The 21,574-nt window shown below is 37.0% G+C and overlaps 1 protein-coding gene across 3 annotated transcripts in view; it reads left to right on the top strand.

Moving 5' to 3' along the window:
* The window catches only part of LOC100072641 (fibronectin type III domain containing protein 3C1), a 61,176-nt gene extending 39,921 nt beyond the window's left edge, over positions 1-21,255 (top strand). For 2 of the 3 annotated variants that reach the window (XM_023633495.2, XM_023633492.2), the window contains 7 exons: positions 182-295; positions 1,274-1,423; positions 16,940-17,214; positions 17,568-17,780; positions 18,222-18,388; positions 19,652-19,773; positions 20,476-21,250. In XM_023633495.2, coding sequence (XP_023489263.1) covers positions 182-295; positions 1,274-1,423; positions 16,940-17,214; positions 17,568-17,780; positions 18,222-18,388; positions 19,652-19,773; positions 20,476-20,814 — 1,380 coding nt within the window. In that variant the 3' untranslated portion in view covers positions 20,815-21,250. Of the gene's footprint in view, positions 1-181; positions 296-1,273; positions 1,424-16,939; positions 17,215-17,567; positions 17,781-18,221; positions 18,389-19,651; positions 19,774-20,475 lie in introns of all 3 variants that reach the window. The other variant, XM_023633494.2, reaches the window with a different exon arrangement.
* Positions 21,256-21,574: the final 319 nt, after the last annotated feature.

Genomic DNA, 21,574 nt, shown 5'->3' with positions numbered 1-21,574 from the left:
TCACAGTTTCTGGTTAAAAGCTGCAAATAAGGCTGGGGAAGTTATACTGTTCAGTTGACCCCTTTGTACTACATTTCAATTGGGATAAACATGTGCTTCTACTTCCTGTCAAGGTGGGGAGTGACCATGCCCCATTCCTGCACAATCATTCATGTGTTTGCTTATTTATGTTTATTTGTAGTTTGGATCTCATTCAATGAAGTGTGAAACTGCGACAGTCCCAAGCCCTCCTTCCCAATGTGGAACACCTGTGCTAACCTGCAAGGGTCCAACTTGTGTTGCTGTTAGTTGGGAAGTATGTTATCAATTTATTTTTATTAATTTTTGTGATATAAGAAGGTAGTAATTGGCTTAGAAATATGTTAGAACATCTAGAACTCCCTAAAGAATTAGAGTTTAGATTAGGGTTTCACAAATCTTGGACCGTGATTCTAGAACACACTTAGGACCTAATACTAGTGCTATTAGGAGGTCTAAAGCTATGGTAATCCTGCTTTTCAGATCCTTTATTTATGGAGGATAATAAATTTGGAAAACCAAATAGACTATTAATAGGTAACTAGTTGAATTTTTAAAACCAAAACAAAGAGATAATAAAATTAAAGCAATTTATAAACATAGTATTTTTTTTAAAGTTTCATTGGGAAATCTCTGGTAGTGTGTGTTTGTCTGTAACTGTACAGTATGATACATAAGAAATGTGACTATGAGGTAAAGAAGCTTAAAAAACCACAGTTTTTACATCCATGTGAATATCTTTTCATTCAAACTAATCAGGCTCAAAAAGTAAGATTTGGCCTAGTTATTATCCACCTAAGTATCTTCAAATTTTTCTTCCCTTTTTCTCAGTCTCTAGCAGAGGTTTTTTTTAGCATTGACACAAAAGCTCTAGTCTGATAATAATAAATGATGGGTATGATTACATCATTGCACACATGCCAGAGTACTGGGGTCTGTGTTTGATCCCACTAATCAATAGTAATATTAAGCAACATTAATATATCTAAGTTTACTCTTTTTTAAGTAACCTATTTGATAATAATTTAATAAATTAAAAATAAGAATTAATCCTTTCTCTTAATTTTATTTGAGCCTTTTAATGTTAATTATAATGTTCTGCCTTATGTTTAATTACTTATATTTATCTATATCTCATATAATGTAATAGATTATAAGCTTTGACATTGAAAGGATCATGTTGTAGCTCTCCACAGTATCTAGTGTAGTAACCATTTATAGAAAGAACTCAATTTCTGTTTGTTGCATCTTTCAGATTCCTGTATGTAATGGTGCTGAAATCACTGATTACAGACTAGAGTGGGGACAAATTGAAGAATCGATGCACTTGATTTACACTGGCCCTTGTCTGAATTATGAAGTTAAAGGTCTCATTCCTGCAACTACGTATTTTTGCAGAGTTCAGGTAATCTTAACAGTTCTTATGTAAACAAAAGAGTGGTTATGAGCCTGTGCTATCCACATTCATAACATCGGCATCATTTCCAGTGTAGAGACCAGAAGGGAGTCATAGACTTCCAAATCTTAAATGTTCCTCATATTTAGTAACAATCTTCTGAGCTCCTTCACCTGCCATTCAAAGCTCCACATACTCTGGCACCTGCTTTCTATTCCAACTTGATCTGCCATTATATTCTCTACAGTTCTGTGTTTCCCAAATTTCCCTGAACTTAACAATCACCTGAAATGCTTGTTTAAAACACTGATTCCTGTTCTAAAGCCATGCCACCCTGAACGTGCCAGATCTCATCTGATAAAACACTGATTCCTGCACCTCCACTCAGACCTATTGAATCAAAATTTCTATCCAGAGACTTGCTAATCTGTATATTTAAAAAGCACTCAAAGTAATAATTATCATCAGTTAGGAAAAACGGCATAAACTATTTGAAACGAACAAGTCTGCCACCACCTCCAAGTATGTCTTGTACATTTGTTCATACTGTGTTTTCTGTCTATCTTGTCCCATAAAACCAAGCTTTTGCATGAATGCTTCCTTGAAAACTTTAGCTGGAAGTGATCTCTTCCTCTTCTGAACTACTAGAATTATAAGACTCATAACTTTAAGGTTTTGGGAGACAGTCCAAATTTAAAACAACCTGATATGATGTCCCCATCAAGTTAAACCATCAGATCCTAGGAGCCCTAATACTGGGTATCTAAGCTAAATCTCCCAGATTGCCTTTGATGATTGGAAGTTGTTTTTTTAAAAAGATGCATGAGATTTTTTGGGTGTCCCTATTTTTTGTATTAGAAAAATGCTCTTACAATATATATTTATCAGTTAGAAGGCCACAGCAATAGTCCAAAGGATAGGTGAGGTTATGAACATTAAATCTGCTACAGTGGGAATGCTGAGACATTAATGGATTTGAAAGATATTAGAGAGGTAAAAATCAATGGAATGGGTTCCTGCCAAGACAGGGTATTACCATACTGCCCAGGTCCTCCCTCTTACAACTAAAAAACCCTGAACACAATACAACAAACAAGCATAGGAAGACTCTGAATGGTGGAAAGAAAGAAAGATGTGGAAAGAAAAAGATCTTTCCAAGTTGTGAGGAACCTTGCAACTTGAGGAACAATACAGTAGTAAGCCCCCGGGGTTTTCTTATCACTTCCCATATATCCCAAAAAGGATATGGGAGAAGCCTCCAACTCAAAACCGCCAACAGGGACAGACAGAAAAAATCTTCAAGAAATGCCTGCCTCCCCTCGCTCCCCCCAAGCAAAATAACTGGGAAAATGGTAGCCTAACAACAGAAAATCTTTTAGGCAATACCTTACTCCAGGCAAACATCAACAGAAAAATCACACACCCCTGCCCTTCCCTACCCCTAAAGTTTCAACAGACCGAGTGGGAAGATGACCATCCAATTCACTCCAGAAGCAAGCAACATGCTCCACTTTCCCTACCCAGTGGTTTCAGTTTTGGCAGGGCCAAGCAAATAGTTAATATTCCATCCCCTGCCTGGCAGAAGCAGGCAGTGCTTTGCTTTCATTCCCCTGCTGACTGGTGCCAGTATGGCCAAGCAGGGAACTTATGATCTTCTATACCTCCCTGACAGAAGCAGGCAGTAACACTCTAATTCCCGTGCAGGGATAGTGTTGGCAAGTTGAGCTTCCACCCCCAGCCAGCAGCAACAGACTGAACAAGGTGGTGTGATTGAAGCTAGATAGCATTCTATGTTCCTCCTATTCCTGTATCAGTGAGGCCTAGTGAGAAGCTGAACCTACATTTCCACTTACCAGCACTGAGAATGAAAGAGGATATGGGAAGCCAGGCTAATCAGCACTCAGATTGCCCCTTCACCTGCTATCAGTAGTGTCCAGTGGAGAGCTCAGCCTCCATCTCTACTCAGCATGGAGGAGGCGGATCTAGGCGGTGAGACGCTATGCTACTTAGGACGCCACTCCCCTCACTCCTTGCCCCTGGTGTCATTAAGACCCAGCTGGGAGCTGAGCTTCTACCCCCCCCCCCCACCCCCGCAAGAACACAGAGGTGTTAGTCAGTCCTCCACTTCCCCCCTCCATGATATCAGCAGGGCCCAGTGGGGAGCTGAGCTTAAACCCACACTCAGAAACAGTGATGCAGTGCAAATAGTTTCCCCACTTTTCCTGGAAAAGTATCAAAGGCGCCTAGACAGGAGCTGAACTTCCACCCTACCCAACCTTTGCAGTATACCTCTAGACATGCCACAATAAGCATCACAGCCTTTGAATTAAGCACAACCAAGACAAATTTCCATAATACCTGCCTTTGCTGGCTTTTAAAACCAAGGGGAATACCCTCAGAAAAACTATCAAAATTCAGAGAAAGAAAACCCTGCTCTTAAAGGGCCCAGACACAGATTAATCCATTCCAGAAACCAACACAAAATCACTAGAAAGAAAAGTGCATAGTCTTTTGGCAAAAGAGACTCACTTGATAAGCTCAGTGCATCTCAGACAGGTAGGAGGTGACTGGGTCCACCTCCCCAGGGACTGAGACACAGGCAGCAGCCATTATTGTGACCTAGTGCAGACATGATGATATGGACACTGGCAGATGCCATTGGATTTCTTCCTCTGGCCTGTTAGTGCAGAGGGTTTTCCCTGCCCACTAGAACACTGATTCAATCAAGCACAGCAAGGACAAGCAGCCTGCCCGAGGACTGGCCACACCCACCAACCAACCCACAGGGAACTAGTGGGGCCCACATAGGTAGGGAGTGTGGGACCTCTGCAGTGGTGCGAGTGGGTACACATTGGTGGGGCAGGTGATGCACATGGGGCAGGACCAGTTGACAGGGTTTGTGGGCCTGCAGGTGGTGGGATGTGTTGGCTATAGAAGACTTGTGCCACTGGCCATCTCCAACAGCCACACAGAGGATCTGCACCACCTTCCAATACCTGAAATTACTGTGTGCCTCCATGCCTGGGGCCAGGCCCACCCAGCTGCACTCCGGAGAGAGCTGACAACAGCCCCGCAGGCTGGAGGCTTACAGCAATTGTGAGCACCTGAGCATAGCAACCAGCCACACTGGGGGTCTAACTCACTTAACAGCAAAATAGCAGCATGTTTGTGCTATTAGACCTTGCAGCCAGTGGTGTTGGGGCTTCCCTACCCAATAAAGTGACTAAAGTGACCACAGCAGCTGAATGTGGCTGAGCCATACAACCAGCCAGCCCAGGGGCTATCCTAGCCTACCTGTGCATTCACAGCAAGAGAAACCCCACCACAACAGAAGGGTACATGGAGCCCACACAAGGGACACTCCTGGAACATCTGGAACTGGTGACGAGAGGGAAGCATATTGCTGGGCCCCATAAGGCTTCTCTTGCGTAAGGCCACTTCTCCAAGATTGGGAGATGTAGCTGATCTACCTAACACATAGATACAAACAGAGAATTAAACAAAATGAGGAGACAAAGGAATATGTTCCAAATAGGAAACAGGACAAATCCTCAGAAAAAGAACTAAATGAAACAGAGATAAATAGTCTACCTGATAAAGAGTAGAAACTAATAGCAATAAGGAAGCTAGCTAATCTTGGGAGAATAGATGAATAAAGCAAGAATTTCAACAAAGAATTGGAAAATATAAAAAAGAACCAATCATAGCTAAAGAATACAATAATGGAAATGAAAAATTCACTAGAAGGAATTAACAGCAGAGTAGATGACACACAAGAATGGATCAATAAGCTGGAAGAAAGAGTAGAGGAAATCACCCAAGCTGAACAGAAAAAAGAAAAAATAATTAAAAAGAACAAGGATAGTCTAAGGGACCTCTGGGACAACATCAAGTGTAACCAACATCCATATTATATTATATATTGTATACTATATATTATCTGGTGTCCCAGAAGAGAAGAGAGAGACAAAGGGGCAGAGAACAGATTTGAAGAATTAATCTCTGAAAACTTCCCTAATCTAAGGAAGAAAGACATCCAGGTACAGGAAGCACAGAGAGCACCAAACATGATGAACCGAAAGAGACCCACACCAAGATGCATTATAATTAAAATGTCAACAATTAAAGATAAAGAGAGGACCCTAAAAGCTTCAAGAGAAAGACAGCAAGGTACATATGAAGGAAACCCCATAAGGCTATCAGCTGACTTCTCAGCACAAACCTTACAGGCTAGAAGGGAGTGGCATGATATATTCAAAATGCTGAAAGGAAAAACATACAGCCAAGAATACCTGGCAAGGTTATCATTCAGAATGCAGAGAGAGATAAAGAGTATGCCAGACAAGCAAAAACTACAGAAGTTTATCACCAAGAAACCAGTCTTACATGAAATGTTAAAGGGACTTATTTAACTGGAAAAGAGAAGACCACAAATAGGAATAAGAAAATTATCAAAGAAAAAAAATCACAGGTAAAGGCAAATATACAGTAAAGGTAGTGGATCAACCACCTATAAAACTAATATAAAGGTCAAAAACCAAAATTAGTAAAAATATCTATCTTCATGATAAGAAATTAAGGTATATACACAAAAAAGAGGGTAAATATGATATCAAAAACATCAAACATGGTGGGAGGGGAGAAAAAGTGTAGGACTTTTAGTAAGAGGTCAAACTTAAGAGGCCATCAGCTTAATATAGATTGCTATTTACACAGGTTATTATATATGAACCTCATAGTAATCACAAACCAGACACTTATAACAAATACACAAAAAATAAAGCGAAAGGAACCCAAAGATATTACTAAAGAAAACCATCAAATCAAAAGGGAAGAGAGAAAGAGAAGAAAGGAACAGAGAACTACTGAAACACCCAGAAAAAAAGTAACAAAATGGAAATAAGTACATACTTATCAGTAGCCACTTTAAGCATCAATGAACTAAATGCTCCAAACAAAAGGCATAGGGTGACCAATTGGATAAAAAGCAAGACTCATATATATGCTGCATACAAGAGACACATTTCAGACCTAAAGATACTCACAAACTGAAAGTGAAGGGATGGAAAAAGATATTCCATGCAAATGGCAAAGAAAAGAAAGCGGGGGTAGCAATACTTATATCAGACAAAATAGACTTTAAAACATAAACCGTAACATGAGACAAAGAAGAGGCTACAGAATGATAAAGGGAACAAGAGGACATAACACTTGTAAATATCTATGCATGCAACATAGGAGCACTTAAATATATAAAGCAATTATTAACAGACGTAAAAGGAGAAATAGACAGGAACACAATAACAGTAGGTGACTTAAACACTCCACTTACATCAATGGATAGATCATCCAAACAGAAGATCAATGAGGAAACACTGGCCTTACGTGACACATTAGACTAGATGGACTCAGTAGATTTATACAGAATAGTCCATCCAAAAATCACAGAATACACACATTCTTTTCAATTGCACATGGAACATTCTCCAGGATAGATCACATATTAGGCCACAAAACAAGTCTCAATAAATTTAAGAAGATTGAAATAATACCAACCATCTTTTCTCATCACAATGTTATGAAACTAGAAATCAACTACAAGAAGAAAACTGGAAAAGTCACAAACACGTGGAGATTAAACACAATGCTACTGACCAACTATTGGGTCAATGAAAATCAAAGGAGAAATAAAAAAATACCTGGAGACAAATGAAAATGAAAATATGTCATGCCACAATTTATGGGGTACAGCAAAAGCAGTACTAAGAAGGAAGTTTATAGCAATACAGGCCTACCTCAGAAAACAAGAAAAATCTCAAATAAACAATATAAAGTGCACCTAAAGGAACTGGAAAAAGCAGAACCAACAAAGCCCAAAATCAGTAGAAGGAAGGAAATAATAAAAATCAGAGTGGAAATAAATGAACCAGATATTAACAAAACAAGAGAGAAAAAAGCAATGAATCTAAGAGCTGGTTCTTTGAAAAGATCAACCAAATTGACAAACCTTTAGCTAGACTCACCAAGAAAAAAAGAGAGAATGCTAAAATAAATAAATTCAGAAGAGAAATGTGAGAAATTACAACAGACACCTCAGAATACAAAGGACTGAGGGCAGTGTCAAGATGGCAATATAGGCGGACTCTGAACTCACCTCCTCCCATAAGCACAATGAATTTACAACTACTCTTGTAACAATTACTCCTGAGAGAGAACTGAAAACTGGATGAAAAGAACCCCCACAACAAAGCACAGTGCTGACAGAGATGGAAGAGGCAGAAATTCCTTTCTGGAAAGAAAAATACCACCTTTTAGTCATGGCACTTCATGGCCAGCCAGGAGCAATCCTAAGGTACAAAGCCTTTCCTGGAGGAGCGGGAGAGCTGAGCTGGGGAGCATTACCACAATAAGCAGCTCTGGACTCAGCACAACTGAGACAAGTCTCATAATATCTGATTTTGCTGGCTATTAACAACAATGGGGAATATCCCCATAAAAGCTGTAAGACATAAGGGGGGAAAAGCCTGCTCTTAAGGGGCCCAAGCACAAATTCACTCATCTCAGAAAGCAACCTAATATCACCAGAAAGGCACACAGTTCTTTGGTGAAAAACGACTCACTTAATAGGCTCTTGGCATATCTCAGTGAGAAGTGAGACACCCCCAGGCTGGGACCACCTCCTCAGGGACTGAGACATTGGTGGCAGCCATTATTGTAACCTAATTCAAGTGTGCTGACACAGATGCTGTGTTGACGCCATTAGAGTTCTTCCCCTGACCTGCTAGACCAGGGGTCTGCCCTACCCACTAGAGCACCAATTTAATCCAGCTCAGGCAGGGCAGGCATTCTGCCTTAGGGATGGGCCCAGCCAATAGCAAGCCCTTGGGCAACTTGTGGGCCCACATAGGTGGGATGCCTGGAACCTCTGCAGCTGGGTGAGCATGTCTGCATCCACAGGGCAGGTCATGTGTGAGGGGGAGGGCTGCTTTGATGGACTGTGTGGGGCCCCTGGCGAGAGGCAACTGGGTCCACTTAAGTGGGTCAGGGCATGCACATGAAGCAGGAATGTGTTGATGGGGTGTGTGGCCTTATGAGCAGTGGGACTTGTCTGCTGCAGCAGACTTGTGCTTCTCAAAAAAGTCACAAAGGAGATTGGCCCCAGCTTCCAAAGCCTGAAATAATTGAGTGCTATTAGACCTTGCAGCCAACTGTGCTGGGGCTCCCCAAGCCCAATAAAGTGACTGATGAGTCCATAGCAGCTGCACACAGCTGAGAATTACAACCAGCCGGCCAGAGGGACAGCCTAGATTCCCTGGGCATCTGCAGTAAGAGCAACGCTGACACAACAGAAGGACACAAGTAGCCCACATAGGGGACACTGCTGGAACATTTGGAACTGGTGATGAGAGGGAAGCACCCTGCTGGGCCTCATAAGGCATCTCTTACATAAGGTTGCTTCTCTAAGATCAGGAGACATAGCTGACCTACCTAATACACAGGTATAAGCACAGAGTAAGAGGCAGAATGAGGAGACAAATAATACATTGCAAGTAATGGAACAGGACAAAACCCAAGAAAAAGAACTAAATGAAACAGAGATAAACAATCTACTTAACAAAGAGTACAAAATAATAGTGAGAAAGATGCTCACTGATGTTGGGAGAAGAATAGATGAACTCAGTGAAAAGTTCAATGAAGAATTGGAAAATATAAAAAAGAACCAAGCATAAATGAAGAATACAGTACTGGAAATGAAAAATTCACTAGAGGGATTCAATAACAGAGTAGGTGACACAGAAGAACAGATCAGCAAGCTGGATGAAAGACTAGAGGAAATCACCCAAGCTGAAGAGATAAAAGAAAAAAGAATTAAAAAGAATGGAGACAGTCTAAGGGGCCTCTGGGACAACATCAAGCACACTAACATTCGTATTATAGATGTCCCAGAAGAGAAGAGAGAGACAAAGGGGAAGAGAACATATTTGAAGAAATGATAGCTGAAAACTTTCCTAGCCCAAGGAAGGAAACAGACATCCAGGTACAGGAAGCACAGAGAGCACCGACAAGATGAACTGGAGGCAGGCACCAAGACACATTATAATTACAATTTCAAGAATTAAATATAAAGAGAGTCCTCAAAGCTGCAAGAGAAAGGCAACAAGTTACATAAAGAAGGAAACCCCATAAGGCTATCAGCTGACTTCTCAGCAGAAACCTTACAGGCTAGAAGGGATTGGCATGATATATTTAAAGTGCTGAAAGGAAAAAACCTATAGCCAAGAATAAACTACCCAGCAAGGTTATCATTCAGAATGGAAAGAGAGATAAAGAGTTTCCCAGACAAGCAAAAACTAAAGGCATTTATCACCAAGAAACCAGCCATACAAGAAATGCTAAAGAGACTTATTTGAGTGGGAAAGAGAAGACCACAAATAGGAATAAAAAAATAATTTTAAAAAAACAATAAAATCACTAGTAAAGACAAACATACAGTAAAAAGAGTAGATCAACCACCTATGAAAAAAATATGAAGGTCAAAAGACAAAAGTACTAAAATTACCTATTTCAATGATAAGAGAGTAACAGATATACATGCACAAAAAAGAGGTTAGATATGATATCAAAAACATAAAATATGGGAGGAGGGGGTAAAAGAGTAGAGCTTTTAGCAAGAGGTCAAACTAAAGAGACCATCAACTTAATATAGATTGTTATATACATAGGTTATTATATATGCAGCTCATGGTAATCACAAACCAAAAACCTATAATAAATACACAAATAATTAAGAGAAAGGAACCCAAACGTAATACTAATGAAACCCATCAAACCACAGGGGAAGAGAGCAAGAGAAGAAAGGAACAGAGAAAAACTTCTAAAACCCCCAGAAAAAAATAACAAAGTGGCAATAAGTACATATCAACAGCTACTTTAAGTGTCAGTAGACTAAATGCTCCAATCAAAAGACATAGGTGGCCAATTGGATTAAAAAACAAGACCCAGGGGCCAGCCTTGTGGCGCAGCAGTTAAGTTTGCACATTCCACTTCGGCGGCCTGGGGTTCGCCGTTTCGGATCCCAGGTGTGGACACAGCACCGCTTGGCAAGCCATGCTATGGTAGGCATCCCACACATAAAGTAAAGGAAGATGGGCAGGGATGTTAGCTCAGGGCCAGTCTTCCTCAGCAAAAAGAGGAGGATTGGCAGCAGATGTTAGCTCAGGGCTAATCTTCCTCAAAAAATAATAGTAATAATAAATAAATAAAAATAAAAAACAAGACCCACGTATATGCTGCATACAAGAGACACACTTCAGACGTAAAGACACAACAACCTGAAAGTGAACAGATTGAAAAAGATACTCCATGCAAATGGCAAAGAAAAGAAAGCTGAGTTAGGAACAGTTATATCAGACAAAATAGACTTTAAAACAAAAACTGTAACAAGAGACAAAGAAGGCACTACATAATGATAAAGGGAACAATCTAACAAGAGGATATAACACTTGTAAATATCTATGCACCTAACACAGGAGCATTTAAATATATAAAGCTATTATTAACAGACATAAAAAGAAAAATAGACAACACAATAGTGGTATGGGACTTTAACACTCCACTTACATCAATGGATAGATCATCCTAACAGAAGATCAATAAGGAAACATTGGCCTTAAACAACACATTAGACTAGATGGACTTAGTAGATTTCTACAGAACAGTCTATCCAAAAGCCACAGAATACACATTCTATTCAACCGCATATGGAACATTCTCCAGGATAGATCACATATTAGGCCACAAAACAAGTCTCAATAAATTTAAGAAGATTCAAATAATACCAAGTATCTTTGCTGATCACAAAGGTATGAAACTGGAAATCAACTACAGGAAGAAAATAGGAAAAGCCACAAATATGTGGACATTTAAGAAAATGCTACTGAACAACGATTGGGTCAATGAATAAATCAAAAGAGAAATCAAAAGATACATGGAGACAAATGAAAATGAAAATAAGACATGCCAAAATCTATGGGATACAGCAAAAGTGGTTCTAAGAAGGAAGTTTATGGCAATACAGGCCTACCTCAACAAAGAAGAAAAACCCCAAATAGGCAATCTGAAAGTGCATCTAAAGGAACTGGAAAAGGAAGAACAAACAAAGCTGAAAATCAGTGGAAGGAAGGAAATAATAAAAACCAGAGCAGAAATAAATGAAATAGAGACTAAAAAAATAGAAAAAAATCAATGAAACTAAGAGCTGGTTCTTTGTAAAGATAAACAAAATTGACAAACCTTTGGCTAGACTCACCAAGAAAAAAAAGAGAGATGGCTCAAATAAATAAAATCAGAAATGAAAGAGGAGAAATTACAAAGGACACCTCAGAAATACAAAAGATTATGAGAACACTACAAAAAACTATACACCAACAAATTGGATAAGCTAGAAGAAATGGATAAATTCTTAGAATCATACAACCTTCCAATACTGAATCAAGAAGAAATAGAAAATTTGAATAGACTGATCGCCAGTAAGGGGATCAAAACAGTAATCAAAAAGCTCCCACAAAATAAAAGTCCAGGACCAGATGGCTTCCCTGGTGAATTCTATAGAACATTAAGAAGACTTAATACCTATCCTCAAACTTCCAAAAAAGTGAAGAGGAAGCTACCTAACTCACTCTGCAAAGCCACCAGTAGCCTTATACCAAAACCAGACAAGGACAACACAAAAAAAGAAAATTACAGGGCAATATCACTACTGAACATTGATGCAAAAATCCTCTGGAAAATCAAATACAACAATACATTAAAAAGATCGTACACCATGATCAAGTGGGATTTATTTCAGGGATGCAGGGATGTTTCAAAATCCACAAATCAATCAATGTGATACACCACATTAACAAAATGAAGAATAATCATCACATGATCATCTCAATAGATGCAGAGAAAGCATTTGACAAGATACCGCATCTGTTTATGATAAAAACTCTGAATAAAGTGGGTATAGAAGGAAAGTACCTCCACATAATAAAGGCCATATATGGCAATCCCACAGCTAATATCATTCTCAATGGAGAAAAACTGAAAGCTATCCTTCTAAGAACAGAAATCAGACAAAGATTCCCACTTTCATCACTCTTATTTAACATAGTATTGGAAGTCCTAGCCAGAGCAATCAGGCAAGAAAAAGAAATAAAAGGGATCCAAATTAGAAAGGAAGAAGTGAAACTGCCACTATTTGCAGATGACATTTTATATATATAAAAGGCTCTTTAGAGTTTATTTAATCTACAGAAAACTATTAGAAATAATAAATCAACACTAAAGTTGCAGGATACAAAATCAAATATGAAAATAAGCTATATTTCTATACACTAACAACAAAGTAGCAGAAAGAGAAATTAAGAATACAATCCCATTTACGATTGCAACAAAAAGAATAAAATATCCAGGAATAAATTTAACCAAGGAAGTGATAGACCTGTACAATGAAAACTATAAAACATTGTTGAAAGAAATCAAAAAAGACACAAATGGAAAGATATCCCATGCTCATGGATTGGAAGAAGTAACATAGTTAAAATGTTCTTACTTCCTAAAGCTATCTACAGTCAATGCAATCCCTATCAAAGTTCCAATGACGTTTCACAGAAATAGAACACAGAATCCTAAAATCTATATGGAACAACAAAAGACCCCAAATAGCCAAAGTAATCCGGAGAAAAAAAGAGCAAAGCTGGAGGTATTACACTCCCTGATTTCAAAACATACTGCAAAGCTATAGTAATCAAAACAGCGAGCTACTGGCACAAAAACAGACACAGAGATCAATGGAAAAGAGTCGAGAGCTCAGAAATCAACCCAAACATCTACAGACAGCTAATTTTCGACAAGGAAGCTGAGAACATACAATGGAGAAAGGAAAGTCTTTTCAATAAATGGTGTTGGGAAACTGGACAGCCTCATGCAAAAGATGAAAATAGACTATTATCTTACACCATACACAAAAATTAACTCAAAATGGATTAAAGACTTCAATGTAAGACCTGAAACCATAAAACTCCTGGAAGAAAATACAGCTATTACACTCTTTGACATCAGTCTTAGCAGCATCTTTTCGAATACCATGTATACTCAGGCAAGGGAAACAAAAGAAAAAATAAATAAATGAGATTACATCAGACTAAAAAGCTTCTGCAAAGCAAAGGAAACCATGAACAAAATTAAAAGGCAACCCTCCAACTGGAGAAAATATTTGCAAGTCATATATCCGACAAGGGGTTAAATTCCAAAATATATAAAGAACTCGTACAACTCAATAACAAAAAAACAAAGAACCCAATCAAAAAATGGTTGGAGGATACGAACAGACATTTTTCCAAAGAAGATACACAGATGGGTAACAAGCACATTAAAAGATGTTCACCATTACTGCTTATTAGAGAAATGCAAATCAAGACTACAATGAGATATCACCTTACACCTGTCAAAATGGCTATAATTAACAAGACAAAAAATAGCAAATGTTGGAGAAGATGTGGAGAAAAGGGGACCCTCACACACAGCTTGTGGGAACGAAAACTGTTGCAGCCACTATGGAAAACAGTATGGAGATTTCTCAAAAAATTAAGAATAGACATACCATATAATCCAGCTACCCCACTCTTGGGTATCTATCCAAAGAACATGAAATCAACAATTCAAAGAGATTTATGCATCCCTATGTTCATCACAGCATTATTCTCAATAGCCAAGACATGGAAGCAACCCAAGTGGCCATCAATGGATAAATGGATAGAGAAGAGTGGTATATATACATACAATGGAATAGTACTCAGCCATAAAAAAGACAAAAATCTTGCCATTTGCAACAACATGGATGGACCTTTAGGGTATTATACTAAGGAAAATAAGTCAGACAGAGAAAGACAAATAGCGTATGATTTCACTCATATGTGGGAAATAAACAAACACATAGATAAGGAGAACAGATTAGTGGTTACTGGAGGGAAAGAGGTTGAGGGGAGTGAAAACAGTAAAGGGGCATATATGTATGGTGATGGATAAAAACTAGACTATTGGTGGTGAACACGATGCAGTCTATAAGGAAACTGAAATATAATAATGTACACCTGAAATTTACACAGTTGTGAGCCAATATGACCTCAATAAAATAATTTTTAAAAAACACAATACCATTTACAATCACTCCAAAGAAAATGAAATATTTAGGTATAAATCCAGCAAAACATGTACTGCACTTGTATGCTGAAAATTACAAAATCCTGATTGATCAAAAAGACTTAAGTAACTAGAGAGACATATGTTCATAGATTAAAAGACTTGACATAGTAAAGATGTCAGTTTCCCCCAAATTGATTTCTAGGTTTAATGCAATTCCTATCAAAATCCCAGCAAGATCATTTACAGATACATGCAATCACATTCTAAAATTTATATGGAAAATTACAGGACCTAGAACAGATAAATCAATCTTGAGAGAGAAAAATAAGGTTGAAGAAATCACTCTACCTAATGTATACTATATACTACTATATGACTACAGTAATCAAGACAGTGTAGTATTAGTATATGGTCAGACACATAAGTCAATTGAACAAAAGAGAGAATCCATAAATAAACCCACACAAATATGCCCAACTGATTTTTGACAAGATGCAAATGAGTTAAGGATACCCTTTTCAACAAATTATGCTGAAGAAACTGGATATCCATAGGCAAAAAAAAACTAAAATCAACCTAATACACACCTTAGATAAACAGTTACTCAAAATATACCATAGAAAACTGAAAATTCAAACATTAAACTATAAAACTTTTAGGAAAAAAACCCAAGAGAACATCTTCAGGATGTGGTCTAAGCAAAGAGTTCTTAAACTTGATACCAAAATCACAAGCCATAAAATGAAAAATTGATAAATTTGACATTCTCGAACCTAAAAACTTTTACTCTGCATAAGGCCCTGTGAAGAGGATTAAAAGACAAGCTACAAACTTGGAAAGAATCTCTACAAAACATGTATCTGACAAAGAACTAATATCTATAATATAAAAAGAACTCCCAAAACTCAACAGTTAAAAATCCAAACAACTCAGTTAGAAAATGGGCAAAAGACATGAACAGACAAAATTCACAGAAGAGGATATACAGATGGCAAATAAGCACATGAAAAGATCTTCCACATCATTAGCCATTGGGGAAACGCATAATGAGATACCATGACACACTTGTCATAATGGCTAAACTAAGTAGTGATAACACTAAATGCTGATAAAGATGTGGAGAAACTGGATTAGTCATACATTTCTGGTGGGAATTACATCCACTCTGAGTATGGCAGTTTCTTACAAAACTACAAATTACAAACATCCACTTACCATATGCCCAGCATTCTTGGGCACTTATCCCAAAGAAATGAAAACTTATGTCCACAATAAAAACCTGTACCTGGATGTTCATAGTACTTTTATTTGTAAGAGCCAAAAACTAGAAATAGCTTAGATATCCTTCAATAGGTAAATGGTTAAACAATATGTAGTGCATCAATACCATGGTATACTTTCAGCAATAAAAAGAATCGGACTACTGATGCATACAACAACTTGGATGGATTTCAGGGGGGTTACGCTGACTGAAAAAAGCCTATCTGAAAAATTTACATACTGCATTATTCCATTTATATAACATGCTTGAAATAACAAAATTATAAGGATGAAGAAGAAATTACTGGTTGCCAGAGATTAGAATAAGTGGGGAGGGAAAGAGGTTGCTGTGGCTATAAAAGGATAGCACAAGGCATTCTTGTGATGGAACTTCTGTATCTTAACTGTGTTGGTGGTCACATAAAGCTACACGTGTGATAAAACTGCATAGAACTAAATACATACACAAATGAGTGTGTGTAAAACTGGTGAAATCTGAATCTTAATGGATTTTATCAATGTCAATTTCCTGATTGTAATATTCTACTATAGTTATGCAAAATGTTACCTTTGGGGATAAGTAGGTAAAGGGTACATGTGAATCTAAAATGATGTAAAAATAAAAAGGTTTGACAAAATCAATGAAATTTACTGAATAGATGTGAACTTCAGGCTACCACCAAGAAAGATAGAAACTGCAAGATGAAGAAAAGGAGGAAAGTTCAGTGGGATAAATGATGAGTTCGGTTTGGGTGTTTTTCCTGAAGTAGCCATATTAGCGCTCTTCACTTACCTTATCATATTTAAACTCTTCACCTTCCTAAATATGCAACCTAAAGATTTCAGCATGTATGTCAGCATCTTAGAACTATATTGTTTCATAGTGCAGTATATAAATGAATCAAATCAACATACATCTTAAACTCGCACAATGTTATATGTCAATTATATCTCAAATTTAAAGAAAGAACCATGTTGTTAGAACTTGAGTTTTAGAAAATTTGTTTTTATGCAACAAAATGATTTATGCACGGAAACAAAATAATGATGAATCTCTAACAGAGTATACTTTTTCAGGCCGTAAATACAGTTGGAGTTGGAATGTTTGGAGGAACTGGCATAGTAACCACACCAGCAACTGTACCAGCAGTAGTGCCAATGCTGCATGAAGTTGAAAACAAAGTTCCCGCCAAATTGGCATCATCTTGCATTGCTATTGAGTGGGAGGAACCAGATTGCCATGGCTCTCCAATCACTGGATATAATGTTGAATATGGAGACAGAAAACTTTTGACTGTTGATAGAGTAACAGAGTGTCTTCTGAAAAATCTACAGCCTGATACCACATACAAGTAAGTTGCTTACATCTTACTTTGCATAGATGGAAAGCTTTTTCAGAATTTTGAGCAAATCTACATTTGTATGTTTTATATAGTCTACATAATATTTCCTTTGAAAGTGGGCTCTACTGTTTTAGAAATACTTGGCACTACTAACAGCCAGTTTCTCCTTCCCATCAAGAATTGCCAGTAGTGATTATGCAAATTCAAGATTTTTGTCTCAAAAATTTGTTGCTAATAATTAGTATAATATGATGGTCACTATCCTAAATAGAGTTACCAGGGATTTAGCTTAAATGTAGAAAATTCTTTTCTTTTCTAAATCTAAATTAATATAGTTTAATTTTTTTTCTTCTCACCACTAGAATCAGAATTCAAGCTATCAATCATTATGGACTAAGCCCTTTTAGCCAATCAATAAGAAGCAAAACCAAGCCACTACCCCCTGAGCCTCCACATCTTGACTGTGTGGTCTATGGCCACCAGAGCCTCAAACTGAAATGGGGTAACTCTTCAAGCAGAGGGTTACTTTCCAACCTTATAAGCTACAATCTGCTAATGAGGGGTCGATCTGGCAGGTAAACTGTTTTTACAATTTAACATGTATTATAATAAAAATGTTCTAAAATTTTCTATCTTAATCCTATAATCCAGAGTGGTTTCAATGAACTCATAGATGTGAAAGCAGCCCATTGTCATGTTAGATATACTTTCTTACATTCCAACTGATAACTTAGCTCTCTATTTTTGTCTCTTCCAAAACACTTCTTTCTTTACAGAACATATGTTAATACCAGGGAATAGAAGTTACCAAAGAAATATGAAAGCCAGCACCTTGCCATTATGATATTTACAACTTGATTTTTTCTATTGTTTTTTACCTATCAGGCTTCAAGTTGATTTGTTTAGGCCTTATTGAGGTTTTAAAACCAGTTCTAAGGCAGTTATATAGAGTTATTTGTACCTGTATGATTGTTGATTAATAATATTGCTTCCCCCATCTCAATTCTCACTCCCAGATTTTCTATCATTTACCATGGACCTTGTCAGACTCACAAAGTACAAAGACTGAGTGAATATACTGAATACAAATTTAAAATCCAGGCATGTAATGAAGCTGGTACGGGACCACTGTCTGGTATCTATACTTTCTCTACAACCAAAACCCCACCAGCCGCACTTAAAGGTAAGTGTTATAAGCCATGACAATGAAGGTTGCGTTAATTTGAGTTCCAATAGCTCATACATAAAACTATACAGTAGGTTTATTTTAAGTATTCAGCAATGTAATACCAAAATAAACTACTACTCAATTATGGATTCAAAGGGCAATGTAGAATTTAATGAAACTCCCAAGATGATAATATTTTTTAAAATATCTTTGAGATCAACTAATCCGGCCAATCACTCTATCACCACTGCCATTTTTTAAAAGGAAGAAACTAAGTCCCCAAAATGGAAAGTTACTTAGCTAAAGGACACTATGAGCCAGTAGCAGAGCCAAAGTTAGAATTGTAGGCTCCTGATTCTCATCATACTTCTCCTTCCATTCTGTCATGATATCCAAACCTTGCTATCTCTTACATTTTCTCAAATGGATCAATACACAAAACTCATCAACTCATAGGTGTGATTATACTGATTAAAGCTGAAAAAATAAGACTATGTAAACTTAGTATTTGGTACATATTTGTACATACTTAGTACAAATTTGTAATGTCAAATTTTATATTTGGTAATTTCTGAACTGTGAATTTTTTCTTCTTATTTGAACAGCAAAATAAACTGCTGTCTATATTACATAACAAGGCCAACTGGCAGTCATGAAAGCTTGAACTTTGGTGATTTTTTTTTCCTTCCCAGTCTGAAATTCAGTTGTTCCAATCCATCCATGCATGAGTCCAATCACTATTATGAAATAGTTTGTTTTCAGTGTAAAGCTAACTAGAACATGTTGGAGTTAAACATGACTTAGACCACAATAATGTGTTGCTCTCTTTATATTTAAGCCCCATTTTCCTGAAATGTAGGGAGATTAATAACATGAAATAAAGATCCTGCCCTACACAGTTGCTGGATCATAAAATAAAATTATTAATATATGTGAAAATGCTTCCAAATGTATGATACACCATATAAATATGATGCAAGAGATTATACCAGTGGGATTAAACAATAGTAATAAAAGTTGTAATAAGATATTACTAGAAAAATGAAACATGCATTACTAATTGCTAGCTTTAAGTTCTTAAAGATTTTATTACAACTTTTAATATGCCTGATGGTATAGCAAAAGGCTTTACAATAAGAACTACAACTATATATTTCTAAGATTTAAACTACACAGGCAGCCTTTTAATGACAGTGAAAAACCGTATGAGAAATTTCAATGTATTCAAGACAATTTAGGAAAAATGGAATCCTCTAAACTGAAATTCTCTTTTTCTAGCACCTAAATTACATCAGGTGAATAGCAATATTTGTGCAATCAAATGGAAATCTTTGGAGCCAATAAAAGGAGATCCCATTGTTTACAATCTTCAACTCATCAGTGACAAAGGAACTGACGTGGTAAATTCTTGCAAATTTAATCTCTAAAATTTTATAGTTTTGGGGCCAACCCAGCGGTGCAGCAGTTAAGTTCTCACATTCCACTTCGGCGGCCTGGGGTTCGCCGGTTCAGATCCCGGGTGGGAACAAGGCACCGCTTGGCAAGCCATGCTGTGGTAGGCATCCCATGTATAAAGTAGAGGAAGATGGGCATGGATGTTAGCTCAGGGCTAATCTTCCTCAAAAAAAAAAATTTATAGTTTTATATCCTGCTTGGGACTAAGTTCTTGTCAAGGAGTAAGATATTGTTTTAGGATGTTTGAAGTAACTAAATCTTATGCAAAAGTCCTATCTGGTCCCTAAAGTTTTATGTACATGATACTTATTTTGGGATAATCAGCTTGTTCATTTAATTAACCTATTACCATTGAATGATTTGGCATTTCTAGGTTCCACTGACCACATGCACAAGTCATTCCAAACCAAATGCCATTAAAATTTAACAATTTTAAGTCTTTCTTATTTTTTACATTGAACAAAATTACCTAAATGGTACTGGGCCCTCAGGACATTAGAGACTGTAAGAGTAAATTTTTATTTTTCTTGTGAACATATTCATGAAATGAATGGATTAATTCACTTTTTTTCTGTTGTCAAAAACTGTACCATATTATTTTATTTGGGAAGAAAATATAATTTTTACTTTAACTCCTTTTCCTTTAGATTTACAAAGGACCGAACACGTCATTCTCCTTTTCCAACTTTCTCACAAATTCACATTATCGCTTCAAGGTCTGTGCTGGACGCCAATATCAGAATTCTTCTGGGATACAAGAGCTCTGGGGACCATATAGCCCCAGTGTTCTTTTCTCAACTCGTAAGCAACACCCAGGGCATGGCAAAGGCAGTAGAGGAAAGGGAAAAAGCAGTCCTAGTGAAGAAAAAGATGAAAAGTCCAAGATAGAGATGAGTGATGATACGTTTGTTCTAATCCTTGTGATAGGATTTGCACTAGTTGCCATTCTGTGTGCTGTTTCAATTCAACACTTCCTAATCAATTAATCTATTTTTATGCATTTTTACTTTTTAGGAAGTTCTAAAATAAATTACATCAAATATAGAAATTGCTAGATACACTTCAATTCTTACAAATAAATCTCATTTAGTAGAAATCCCTACAAACATTTACCTGACACCAAAAGAACTGCCTTACTTTCAAGAAAATCTATGTGACAGTAGAAGAGAATTTTTTAGGAAATAGGTTTATTTTGAATTTGAGAATTTTAGCAACAAAAAAACTTCCACTATTGTATAAAACTATCTACAACCTCTCATGATAATTATTCTCTGCCTTAATTTTTCAAATGAATATTTTGCAAACTTTTTAGAATTATGAGAGGATAGCAGCATTTTGGACTTTTATTTAGAACAAAGTGGGAAAAATCAATTATACGTGTCAACTTACATTCGTATGGAATAATAAAAAAGTATCTTCCAACTTTCTGTGCTGTAATTTTTTCAAAGTATCATATTCAGTTTGGCTTGTGCCCTGATAATTACTTTGATAGTGTGAAATAGTGATTTACAGCACTTTGGGAGTCGAAGTAGCAAAGCAGGGAGCCATTTTATACCATTCCAAACTCTTTAAAATACACACAGTGTTGATCACCTTCTAATCAGGATGATTAAACATTATACATATGATGACTCATATTTTTACATGGCGTATTAAAATGATTTCTTCTGAAAATGTTTGTGTTCACATCCATTTCTAGTTACAAATGAAGCGTCTCTTCTATATTACCACAATTCATCCTCCAGG

The sequence above is a fragment of the Equus caballus genome, chromosome X (genome assembly GCF_041296265.1).
Source record: "Equus caballus isolate H_3958 breed thoroughbred chromosome X, TB-T2T, whole genome shotgun sequence".
Lineage (NCBI taxonomy): Eukaryota > Metazoa > Chordata > Mammalia > Perissodactyla > Equidae > Equus > Equus caballus.
This window is presented reverse-complemented; position numbering and strand designations above follow the sequence as displayed.